The sequence below is a fragment of the Dromiciops gliroides genome, chromosome 5 (genome assembly GCF_019393635.1).
Source record: "Dromiciops gliroides isolate mDroGli1 chromosome 5, mDroGli1.pri, whole genome shotgun sequence".
Taxonomy (NCBI): domain Eukaryota; kingdom Metazoa; phylum Chordata; class Mammalia; order Microbiotheria; family Microbiotheriidae; genus Dromiciops; species Dromiciops gliroides.
This window is the reverse complement of record NC_057865.1, coordinates 37,398,913-37,411,198: the sequence shown is the minus strand read 5'-3', so window position 1 is coordinate 37,411,198 and position 12,286 is coordinate 37,398,913. Positions and strand designations below refer to the sequence as shown.

Genomic DNA, 12,286 nt, shown 5'->3' with positions numbered 1-12,286 from the left:
TTGCCCAGGGTCACATAGCTGGTAAGCATCTGAGGTAAATATATTAAATTAAGCATATGTTAAATAATTAAAATTAACTATAAGATGGTTGATGAGAGAGCAAATATATGCAGCAAACCTCCCATTAAATGAATAAAATCATTTTTTAGCATTTTTGAAAAGTTTGAGGTTTATTGCACATGTATAGTATGCTAAACATTGTCCTGAACATATAAAAACCATGATACTATGCCCAGAGAATCTGAAAGGTAATAAAATTTTCATGTTTAAACAATCTAATAGAAACTTTGGACAACTAAGCTTAAAAAAAATAAGACTTTTCCCAAAAAAGCAGTTTGGTAAACACATTTGATTTACCAGCAGATGGCACTGTGTTTAATAGGAGTTGTAACAAAACAGCTATTTTAGAATAAAAAAAGGAAAGCAAAAATGAACAATTCTTTGTTTCCCATTCAGGTGAGTAGAACATTAAATAGCCTAATCATCACATGATGTTCCACTGTGCAGATAATTAATGTTAGTTACAGTTAAAATATTGACTAGAATGATATTTGAACTTTAACTGTTTGCATAGCAGTTCTCTCTCATCATGGCAGCCGGTTTAAAACAAAAATGCAGTGAGCCTGACTTTTTGTCTCCTAACACAGGCTCCACGAAATGAATGGAGTGAAGAGAAAATGAGAGAAGCAAAAGAAAAGAATGGGAAGAGGGGCAGGTGGGGCAAAGACCAGGAGAAAGGAGAGGTGGGTTACAGCAAACTGTTGCTGTATTATGATACGGTATCAGTGGAGGAACGTTTGTATTTTTTAAAATGAGGCGCTCTTCCCAGCTTTTTTCCTTACAAGGACACAATTTGGGATAGAGAAAGATCCAGTTATCCCTTCCACATCACTGCAGCCCTAAGATTTGAAAAATCCTTGTAAAATTGTTTTGACCCTCCCTTCATATCAAAGAAAAAATTTGAATTTTTTCCTTTTATTCTTTGGGGTGTTTACAGTACCTTATTGTAAAATTTGGGTTGATATTATACTATACGTATATTTTATGCTTTCTGAGTTTCTAAACTTTTTCTGTGTTGTTTGCTGGTCTTCAAGTGTCATCTGCAGCTTCTATAAAACTAGATAAGATCTAAGGCCCCCTCCAACTATTCATGCAAAGAAGACTTTCTCCATTTTACCAACTTAGAATTAAAATAGATTTAAAAATGAATTTCCACCCATCTCTTTCATGTAAATACTGGGGTTTTTTTAATTGTTTCTGGCTTTTTAACTTTAAAAATGTTTAAGTAATTTTACAAGGTGGAAAGTAACCCTATATCTTCATAATTTACTAAAAGAAAAACTAATGTGTTTCTTAATTATTTCACATATTAACATCAGATGTTAAACAGATTCTTGTGTCTAAAACATTTCAGTGTAGATGACTGTTTTCTCATAAGATTATAATTGAACAAGCAAAATATATGAAGTGTGAATATAAATGTTCACCCATTGTGAATGCTTTTATTAATAGTGAGCACAATACACAGATTTGATATTCTCCCGGAGAGTTAAACTGGATTTCTGAAAAGCTTTTAAACATAATTCTAGAGGACTAGGGTAGGCCTTTCATTCATTCTTTGGATTGCCTGAGGCAAAGATGACAGGTGGTTCCCAAAGAGATTTGCTCCCTGTGAGGGAAAAATCCATCCTCTTCTCAATAATTCTCAGGAACTCAGCTGCGAAGTGACAAAGGCTTTATTTTCTTCTCATGAGAAGGAGGCACCCTAGTGTGCAGCTAGTGGGTGCCCAGAAAGGGGGCTCCCAGGCCCTGTTTTATACCCTAGTCCCTAATGCAAATGGACCTTCCCCTTTTTCTTCACTGGTCGGGGTTACAATCTACATCTATGCGCAAAAAACTAGCTAATTGGAATGCAGTATTCCCACCCCTCTTCCTTGTATGGGCATGACTCAGGAGTGGACCTTATACTTCCTTATATGGACACAACTCTGGAGCAGACCTTATTGAGACCAGGGCTCCTTGAACCATGTGACCTTACTAACCTGAGGGGGAGGAGGGGATCTGAGACCTTTGTCCTACAAACAGGTCTGGAGGAGTATGACTGACTTGTATCCACATTGAGAGGAGACAACTACCCATTTCTCACACTCCCCAAAGGGAGGAGAAGAGGAGCCTGGCGCTGTATCCCCTGCTTCCTCTGTTTTAGAAGAGGACTTTGCAAAGGGTTGGCGATCAGGGAAGCTGCCTGATGTTTTCATGCCAGGGAACTTGCACCTTTGTATAGTATTGGGATCAGGCCTGGAAGAACAAACTCTCAAATAAACTTTGCCCACAGGTTTTTGCGATGGAAACCACTGGTTCTAGAATAAGAAACTGGGTTCAAATCTTTCCTCTGCCACTTACTGTGTGACCTTGAGCGAGTCTCTTTACTTTGAAGGTCTCTACTTCCTCCTTTTACAAATGAAGGAGGCAATCTAGGTGGCCCCCAAGGGCTTGTTAATTCACTTTCTAATGGAGGTTCTTAACCTTTTGGTGTGTCCTTGGACCCCTCCCTCTGCAATCTGCTGAAGCCTGTGGACCTTTTGATATTATTTTTCAGTCCATAAAATAAAGTATGTGGGGTGACCAAGGAAGCCAATTATATCCAAATAGAGTTAGCAGAATTTTTCTTCAGTTCCTAGACCTGAGGCCAACAGAGGTTCCTCTATTAAGCACTCATCATCTCCATAGGGATTAATGTCAGAGGAGCTCTTGCTTATCATCATTAGTGTCGGGGGCGACTGCCGGATGACTAACCTGCCTTTGCCTCCCTTCCTCTTTTTATCAAATTTAGACTTTCAGGAGGGTTCTAGCCTCTGCCCGGCTGTACCATGGCTCGTGCTTTTGTGATCTCGCCCTTGTTGAGAGGCCCTGCTGGAATGTTCTGCCCTCAGGCTGCATTGTCACCACGGAGGCCCAAAGGCTTGCGTCACTTCACCACCCGGAGCTGGTATGTCCTGTGTGTGCTCCACCACATTGGAAGCTGGTGAAACCTCCTTTGGTTTGGTGACACTGTCACAGTAGTCTCCTCAGCTTTTGGGTAAGATGAGCTGGAGATGACTTACTGGACATTGCTCTTCAGGCTTGTTTATGGGTTGTTTCTTAAGATTCCGCCTGTTCCTGGTATCTTTCTGAATCGTCTTACTATGCATGCTAGCTTCATTCGTTGCTTCTCTGAAGGACAGGTGTAGTAAACTTCTGATTTTGCTTTTTGTTAAATTAGCATAATGAAATCCCAGAAGAAAAGTGATCACTTGGAGAAGACAGCACACAGCTTTAGATATGAGGTCAGTACGTTTCTGTTGTGCCATGATTTTCCTTTCTTCTCCAGGGAAGTGCGGGGAAATCCCACATGATGTCGATTGTTGCCTTTTCTGGAAAAGTCTGTATAATGATAATTCACATTTAGGGATCTCTGATTTACAGAGCACATCCCTTGAAACACTCCTGTGTAGAAGTGGAGGAAAATAAGTATTGTTGCCTTTGGTTTACAGATGAGGAAACTGGGCTCAGAGCTGTTCATAGAACCATCGACCCAAAGCCGGAAGGGGCCTCAGGCTGGCAGTCCAGCCTCCCACAGTTTATGGAGGGGGGACTTGCCCCAGTCACACCGGGAAGCAGCATTGGGAGCTTGGTGTGGTTATATACGCCTGGCTAGTGTTGGAGGTGGGGCTGGCACTGCACAAGCAGAGCTCATTCTCCTTGCAGGTGCAGGTGACAGGTGCTTGCTTGCTTCATGCCAGAATCAGGATGGGACAGTGAGACAGCCCTCTTCCAGGGGATATCGTGCCAGGTCTGAACTGTTGTGGGGTGGTAGGGATGAGCTCTCATGGAATGAGTCTGAAATGAATGGACTTTGTACGAGCCTTTGCCCTAAAATCCTTGTTCTCCCTCCTGCTGTAGAATAACTTCTCATTCCAACATGTGAGAAAGCAAAGCAGAAGATCTTTGTCCTTGTCCCAAGCGCAGAATTGCCACCATATTCAGACAGACCCCTAGAAAGCTTTTCTGCTCCATGAAGGGGTTTCACGGCATGGGAAGGACACTCACCCTTTCCCCTGTGAGTAGCCCCATTTTCATTGAACATCTAAATTTGAATGTGTGATCTCATTAACAGTTTTCCATGGGCTGTGGTATTCTACCATCCATAGTGTTAGACAGTGGGAATATTTTTTAATAAACTTGTCATTGTTGGTTTTTTTAAAGCTTACACATATCAAATATTAAATTTAGTTATTCTGTGTAATGATCCTACGCTTGGAGGAAACAAACCAGACTGTAATAGGAAGAAGACATCATGATTTCCCGCTCACATTTCCATAGCGCTCTGCTTGCCAGACCACTCACATCCTGGCTCTAAGTCCGGTGTGCTTTCCATCATCTGTCACAATCATATGCTAAAGAATTTGTACATCAGTGGAGGTCACAGGGGCACTTTTGAATTGCCATTTAGCGTTGGTCGAGGGAGCGAGCTCACACTGGTGAAATCCTAGGTCTATCCCAAGTCACTCAATGGAAGGGGGTGTGGAAGGAGATCAAGAGTGGGCAAGGATGGTAGAAATCCTCTCGCGAGGCTGCCTGGCCTCGTGGCTGCAGTGCCCTCTCTACCGTCCCAGGTGCCAGGTCTCCTACTGCTGTTCCCTTTGGAAAAGAGGACATTTTGGAGGAGGGAACCAGTTTTCAGGCTAATTCTTCACTAAGAAAGTTGCTTTGGGACTAACATTTTACATGTTTTGGATTAGCCCTGAGCCAGAGTTTTCTTGGGAAATTTGAATTACATTAGTTCAGCTGCTCCAGATTCCTATAACATAGGAACATACACCTTTCATACTGGATTTTTAAAAAAATCTGTAAATTATTTTTGTCTTGTTCAACCCAAAATTGCTGAGTTGCTAAAGCTGAGATTCGTTAGCTCTCTTTGAAGCATGACAACCATACCAATTATGAAGAAAATTAGTTTAATGTGATGGCATGAAGTTTCTTTAACATGTTTTGAGTTATACTTTTTTCTTTTAAAGTTGGTTCAATTAGAATATTCAATGAATACTTTTAAAAATTGAAAAAGGCCCCTTGACTGTGCTGCTAATTTTAAGTGGTTTGCTTTGAGATTTTTTGGGGGGGGAGGTGCTTAAACTATATTTCAAGTCTAAAGAAAATTAATAGTACAATTCAAAAAGTTTTGAGGATCAGTACCCAGAAGACAGGACCTTATAAGATTCCGTTTCTTACCCCAAGGCTATCTTAGGAAAAATTTGCCTGGCTAAAAATTGAGCACTCTTCCACCAGTGTATCTAGTTTGGGTCAGGAAACATTAATGAGAGGCCTGCTCCGTGCTGGGGATGTGAGAGTGTAGCTAAAACACCGTCCCTATCCTTGTGTAGCTTAGATTGTAGCAGAATGATGTATGAGAGGAGGTCAGTCACCATAATGCAAAGTAAGATTCTCTCCTTCTGTCAGGGAAGGTGCAGCAGAAATTGAGCAAAAGAGGACCAGGGACCAGGCTAGAAAGTCTTTCAGAGCCAGTTTCTTTCTGAAGCTAATTAAGAGCTGGTGATCCACCAAATGTGGACCATAAAAGTCTCTGGGAGGCTGTGCCCACACACACTGGAAAGGTTGGTCTGGTGCCTGTCAAGTGAAGGTTACTTGGGCTTGGGGTTACTTGGGCTGCATCACAGTGAGAACATTCTGAGATGAGTGAAGGAAGGATAGGAATTTAAAAATGCATATTTGATATGTGTTTTAGGATATCAATTTCTGTTCTATTATTTGTGCAGGTTATCTAAAGTATGTGCTTTTATAGGAACATAGAGCTTGTTAAGGGCTAAAATTCTAGCTAAACTGTCTAAAATATCTAATGAGTGGTCGCCAATAAATTATAAGCTTTAGCAAGAGTTAGACTTTTAAGCATTTATTAAGGAGAATAAGAATTTGGTAAAGAGTGAGAAAGGCCTAGATTCCTATCTATTAAAGGGAGAGCACATTTCTAGCTCCCTTCTCCGCCAGCGTCCCCAGGAAAAAAGAGGGAGACCGAGCGCCAGTCTCTTCCTTCCTCCTCCCACTAGCCCGCGTCACTTCCTGACGCCAAAGAAAAGACTCCTGGTCTTGCCCTCAAAGACCTTCGCTTCATGGGCGGAACTCTTCTACAGTAAGTCTCCAGCAGGTGGCGTCATTCCAATCGTTACAAGCTTTGGAATTAATAACATTTGCCTGCTTATGTTTTTAAACTTAGAATATTCTTTTTATAGTTGAAATAGCAAAAAGGTTGTGATAACCTTAAAAATCTCGAGGAGATAATGAATGAAAGGGAGGAAATGAAATAGTCTCATGAATTAAAAATTACTTAAACAAGAATGCTATTTCACTGGAAGTAGGCAAGGTTCGTAGCAGAAAAGGGGCAAGAAGGAGCCCCCCTCTCCTGAATAAATTCATGGGTTATTGGATCTGGAGGGTACAGTAGAGATCTTCTGGTGTAGGCCCATCACTTATCAGGGGAGGCTCCAAGAAGGTTTTAGTGATTGGCTCAAAAGCAGAGGGGCACCTGTATTCATCTGAGGGTCATGTGCAAAGAAATATTAATTTATAAAGTAGGGTGGATGTCCAGGGACTGGACAAGTGACTAGACAAATTGTCTGAAACTCCATGTGAGGTGTGGTTATCTCCTCTTACAGCAAAGTCATCATTGCAATATTGAGGCTACAATAATTTAGGGAATATGTGCTTGGATGTCAGCTTTCCTATTCAGTTCTGATCTCTTCATCAAAAAGGCTTGAAAGTCCTTTGTTTCATTAAATGTCTATTTTTTCCTCTGAAGGAACATATTGTTGTGCTGGGAAGGTTATTCTTGGTTGTGATCCTATCTCCTTTGCCTTCTGGAATATCATATTCCAAGCCCTTTTCTCCTTTAATGTGGAAGCCACTTAATCTTTTGTTATCCTGACTGGGGCTCCATGATATTTGGGTTGGTTTTTTGTGGCTACTTGTACTATTTTCTCCTTGACCCAGGAGCTCTGGAATTTGACTCTAAAATATTCCTGGAAGTTTTTGTTTTGGGATCTTTCAGGAGATGATAGTTGGATTCTTTCAATTTCTATTTTACCCTCTGGTCCTAGGATATTGGGGCAATTTTCCTTTATAATTTCTTGAAATATGCTGTCAAGACTCTTTGATTATAGCTTTAAGGTAGTCTGATAATTCTTAAATTATCCCTCCTCAACCTATTTTCCAAATCAGTTTTTCTGATGAGATATTTCACATTTTCTTCTATTTTTTTTCATGGTTTTTACTTTGTTTTATTGTTTCTTGATATCTCATGGAATATTAGCTTCCATTTTCTCAATTCTGATTTTTAAGGAATTATTTTCTTCAATGAGCTTTTGTACCTCCTTTTCTATTTGGCTTGTTTTGCTCTTTGAAGTGTTATTTTCTTCAGTATTTGTTTGTGTCTCGTTTACCAAGTGGTTAATTTTCTTTTCATAATTTGCTTCATTCTCATTTGTTTTCCCAATTTTTCTTGTACCACTCTTATTTGATTTTAAAAATCATTCCTTAGCTCTTCCTAGGAATTCTTGTTGAGCTTGTGTCCAATTCACATTTTTTTCCCCTTTGAGGCTATGCTTGTAGCCGTTTTGACATTGTTGTCTTCTGAGTTTGTGTCTTGATCATCCTTGTCATCATAGTAACTTTTTATGGGTCAAGTTCCTTTTTGTTATTTTTGTTATTTGCTCATTTATATTAAAGTTGGGCTCTGCTCATCTAGGGGTGGGGAGGCCTGGTCCTAAGCTTCAGGCTTTTCCACACCACTGTTTTCAAAGCAATTCTGGTGTTTCCAAGGTGGCATCTTAACAAATGATGGTTTGATTGACTCAGAAAAGCATATCATCTGAAAGTCACGTTTGTCTCCTCCTTCAGGTTGTGAATAAATATTTTGAGGAGTAATCACAAAATCATTCCTGTACCCTTTCAACAGGTCATTTGCAGTAATGACAAAGTACCTTTCATGGCCTTCTAAATCTTTTCTCACCTTCTTTCCAATGAAAGGCTTGAGCATCTGGAAAATGCAAAGTGGTGATTCTGAGAGGGGTTTCCACATCACAGGAGATAATTTACTCACATTAAATATTTATTGATACTATTTAATTTCCTGGGTGGCTGTATTGCTTGTATAAAAAAAATCACATCATTTTAAGTTCCTTCTGATGCTATTCACATTGTTAGATTTATTTTCCTGTAGTAGAATTACATTAAAAATTATTAATTATATTCCTGTTTGGGCCTTTTTGCCTATAGTTTTAAGCTGGGGAAGTAATAGGAGAGAGTGGGGAAAAATTAGATTTTCCCCATTTCCTATTCAGATATTATCACATCAATAGTAATTGTATTTTTTTTTTTTTTGAGGCAATTGGGGTTAAGTGACTTGCCCGGGTCACACAGCTAGTGTCAAGTTTCTGAGGCCAGATTTGAACTCAGGTCCTTCTGAATCCAGGGCCAGTACTCTATCCACTGCGCCACCTAGCTGCCCCAATTGTATTTTTTAAAACACTGATACTGTTAAGGCTACCATAAGTTGGCAAACACATTGTTTTACTGTACAATCAATAGAAGTGTAGGTATTATTTCATGGAGAAATTCATTTCCTGCTGTGTGTTTTAAGTTAGATCACGTCTGGTTAAAGCCTCAGTTTTTAAATCTTTTGATCATTAAGCATGAGAATAAGTACCAACAGCCAAATTGGAGTTGTTTCTGTCATCAAGAATGCTTGCTTTTCCAAACAGAACAAACAGTAGCAATTAAGAAGGTTATAGGTTACAGATCACTTTAGGGAAAAAGTGGAAAAGAATCATTAGAAGAAGCCTGGTCAGGCAGTTATGTCCAGGTAGAAGGTCACTTGTGGGGGTGTCACTCCATCCAGACCTGTATTCTCAGTGCTGGAAAATGTCACTCTGTTGCTTACATAGAAAATGTGGTTGTGCTTCAAGAAGAGGCCCTTTACCTTGTCAGTCAACATCCAGTGGAGCTTTTCCCATCTCTTCATGGCTTGGTCTCATGTTCTTACCTAGAACATTAGGCCAAAGGGTAGAGTAAGTCATGTGATCTGTTGAGAATGTTTTGGTGGTTCCCAGCTCTCACAATCAAATGAAAATTTGATAGTTGCATAGTACTTCTATAACCTTTTCTGCAAAATCACTGTGGTATGTAGTTGGACATTAGTGAAATGCTGTTTCATGTCAAAGGGTTCTTATGAATTGTAAAGAATTTATACACTAAATTTTTATTTGCACATGAAGAGATCTTTCTTCTACAGCATGGATTTTACTTTCATTTTCTGTGCTACCCAAGTGCTCTGCACTGTATAGGCTTATAATTTCTGATCTTTAAATTGGAAGTAATGTTGACAGAAATGAAGCATTTAAAATGAAATAATGCATTTGCCAGGTTTATTCTTTTAAAGGTTACTGTTACTGAAAATTAATAGTATTGTTAATAAAGTAAGCATTTTCTTCCAGGGAAAGGAATTACAATATGGAAGTCCCTGTGATGCTCTTCATTTGCCATCTTTGTGTTTGGATTTTTAAAAATCAGATATGCTGGAAATGAGGGAAAATTCCAGTTCCTCAGAATAATAACTGAATCGAAGTGTGCAACCTGAGTTGTCAAATATTCCCAATAACCCAGTTTTCTTTAATCTTTAAAAATGAGGGAGACCTTTCATTTCTGCTACTTCCTCTTAAAGTTTCCATTCAGCATGTATGTATTGATCACTTTATATAGAGCATTGTGTTGGATACATTGGTGTGCATAGATAGAGTATCTATAGGCCTTCCTAGGGAACTTGTAATCTAGTAAGGCAGTAAGGGGTGAAGAAATAAGCATTAAGTACCTACTATATGCCAGACCCTGTGCTAAGTACTTCACAACAACTCTGGGAGCTACGTGCTATTATTCTCCCCATTCTGCAGTTGAGGAAACTAAGGCCAAAAAGGTTAAATGATTTGCCAAAGGTCACACAGCTAGGTGGTGTCTGAGGCGGGATTTGAACTCAGGTCTGACTGACCTCACCCAAGAGCTTTGTGCAGTCTGCCTCCAGTAGGGAGATGATTTTGAATTGGTGTGCCACTATCTGAGTGGGTTTTTAAGCAAATTAATCTTGTAGATTGGATAAGGCCAAGACTGACTGCAGAGATAAAAAGCTTAGAAGATTTGCTAATAGTTATGGGCAAAGGTAATAAACCCAGTTAGGGTGGGAACAGTGAGGATGGAAAAGGAGGAATTGACAAGTTTCAGCAGCTCCTTGGCTTGGAGGAGTGAAAGAGAGGGAACCCCAAGACCAGACCAGGGGGAGTTTTTAGTTGTGTTAAGGTTCAAATTCCAGAAACGCAGGAGTGGAAAAGGTCAGAGGGAGGTTGGGAATTTGAAATAGGAGCTCAGGTGAAAAGTCAGGGTTGGGAAGGTAGTTTTGAGTTATTTGCATAGTCTTGGAACTAGACCAAGTCACATGGGGAGAGAAGAGGGCAAAAACCAGATGCCCACATTAAAAGGAGGTGCCTGCATGGAAGGGCAGGGAGGAAGCCCCAGAGAGGAGCACACAACACGCATTCTCCTGTAAGCATAGGCACCTTCCCCACCCCACCTGTAAATGGTCTGAGGTCAAGGTGGAGAGAGCCCCTCCCATCCCAGAGGGACAACTGAGGAGGGTGGGGGCGGGGCACGGGGGCCAAGGCAAAGTTGCATTGTGAGTTGTGGAGGGTCTGTGGGCCACCATTGGTAATTGTGTGACAAAATGGCCAGTCAGCAACTTAAAAGTGAATTCTGAAACACAGTTTGTAAGTTAAGAACTGGCCATGCCTGCATGAAGGTACCTTTTGTCTAGATTGACTGTAGAAATGGACTTTAGTGGCCAGATGATTGTATGGCCCTCCAGTAAGTGGACGGTCCCTCCTTCATAGTAGGAGCACTTAGCACAAAGGGAAGGAGCCTTTGGACCAGCGAGACACAAACAGATCAACACTTGGGGCATGATTATAGCTGTTGTCCAGTATTTCAAGGACTGCCACGTAAAAGGGGTTGGGCAGAGCCAGGAGTATTGGAGCCCCTGCTGAAGCAAAGCTTCCTTGTGACAAGAGCCACTGCACAAGGCAATGGGCTGCCCAGGGGGCCACAAGTCCCCTCATTTGAGATTTTCAAGGCAAGGCTACATCACTGCTAATTAGTAGCATTGAAGCCATTCCTAGTCGGGCACTGGTTGGAGAGATAACTGAAGAGCCCTCTCAGCACTGGAGTTGGTGACAAGGCCTCCTTCCCCAGTTCTAGGAACAAAACTGAATGATTTAAACTTTACCTCTACCCCCAGCCCCCTTTTGCTGGAAGTGCTCATGAAGACAGAAGACAGTCCAGTCCAGTAAGCATTTGTGAAGCGCCTGCCTGTGCCAGGCACTGTGCTAAGTGCCGGGATTTCCTTTAGATGGACGGCAGGGAGCTGAAGGAATACCCAGGGGCCAAGTCACTCCCCAGCGAGATGGTTAGTGCCTCCTTGACCCTCAGCACCCTGTTAGACCACCTAGAGTTTCTGTAAGTGGGGGATTTAACCAATCATTCCCAGGAGTCAGGCATACATTAGGTAAAATCAGAAAGCAGAGTGCTTATTGGATGGTAGACGGGTGAAGCCCAGTCTCAAAATCAAATTAAACTGGGCCCAAAAGACTTTCTGAATTTTCTTTGTGCAATCATCTTCCTTTGGTTTTGCTTCTATAGAATTATCTAAGGGGCAGCTAGGTGGCACAATGGATAGACCACTGACCCTGGATTCAGGAGGTCCTGAGTTACTGGCTGTGTGACCCTGGACAAGTCACTTAATCCCAATTGCCCCACCAAAACAAAAAAAAAGAATAGAATTATTTGTGAGGGGCAGTCGATTGACATGCCACACGGTGCTCTGCCCACGAGTTACTGAGAGTTTTTGTATGTGGTTTGTCAATATAACAAGACCACAGCACATTTTTCCTGTTTTAGGTTGTGTCTCCTGCTAAAGTGTGTGGGATCATCAAGGAATCAGAAACTGTCCGAAGACTCCGTTTGCTGATTACCAATAAAGACTTTACTTTCAAAGCTGGCCAATGGTGAGTCATTTTCACTTTTTTCACGTGGTGCATGGAGGGGCAGATTCCATCATTGCCCATATATTTTAATCATTTGGGAGTGGAGGGGATCAAGATCTTTGATTTTGTTGCTGTAGGGAGCTAGCTCATGACTT

General features: G+C 41.1%; 1 protein-coding gene across 9 annotated transcripts in view; it reads left to right on the top strand.

Moving 5' to 3' along the window:
* The window catches only part of OXNAD1 (oxidoreductase NAD binding domain containing 1), a 40,398-nt gene that overhangs the window by 5,789 nt on the left and 22,323 nt on the right, over positions 1-12,286 (top strand). For 2 of the 9 annotated variants that reach the window (XR_006353357.1, XM_043968871.1), the window contains exons 2-5: positions 648-743; positions 2,834-2,989; positions 3,263-3,326; positions 12,046-12,152. Coding sequence is in view for 8 of the 9 variants with exons in the window: in XM_043968871.1 (XP_043824806.1) it covers positions 2,871-2,989; positions 3,263-3,326; positions 12,046-12,152 (290 nt within the window). In the remaining variant the exon portion in view is untranslated. Of the gene's footprint in view, positions 1-647; positions 744-2,833; positions 2,990-3,262; positions 3,327-3,747; positions 3,833-3,942; positions 4,100-10,077; positions 10,639-11,386; positions 11,555-12,045; positions 12,153-12,286 lie in introns of those variants that run through there. The other 7 variants (XM_043968873.1, XM_043968874.1, XM_043968878.1 and 4 more) reach the window with 7 other exon arrangements.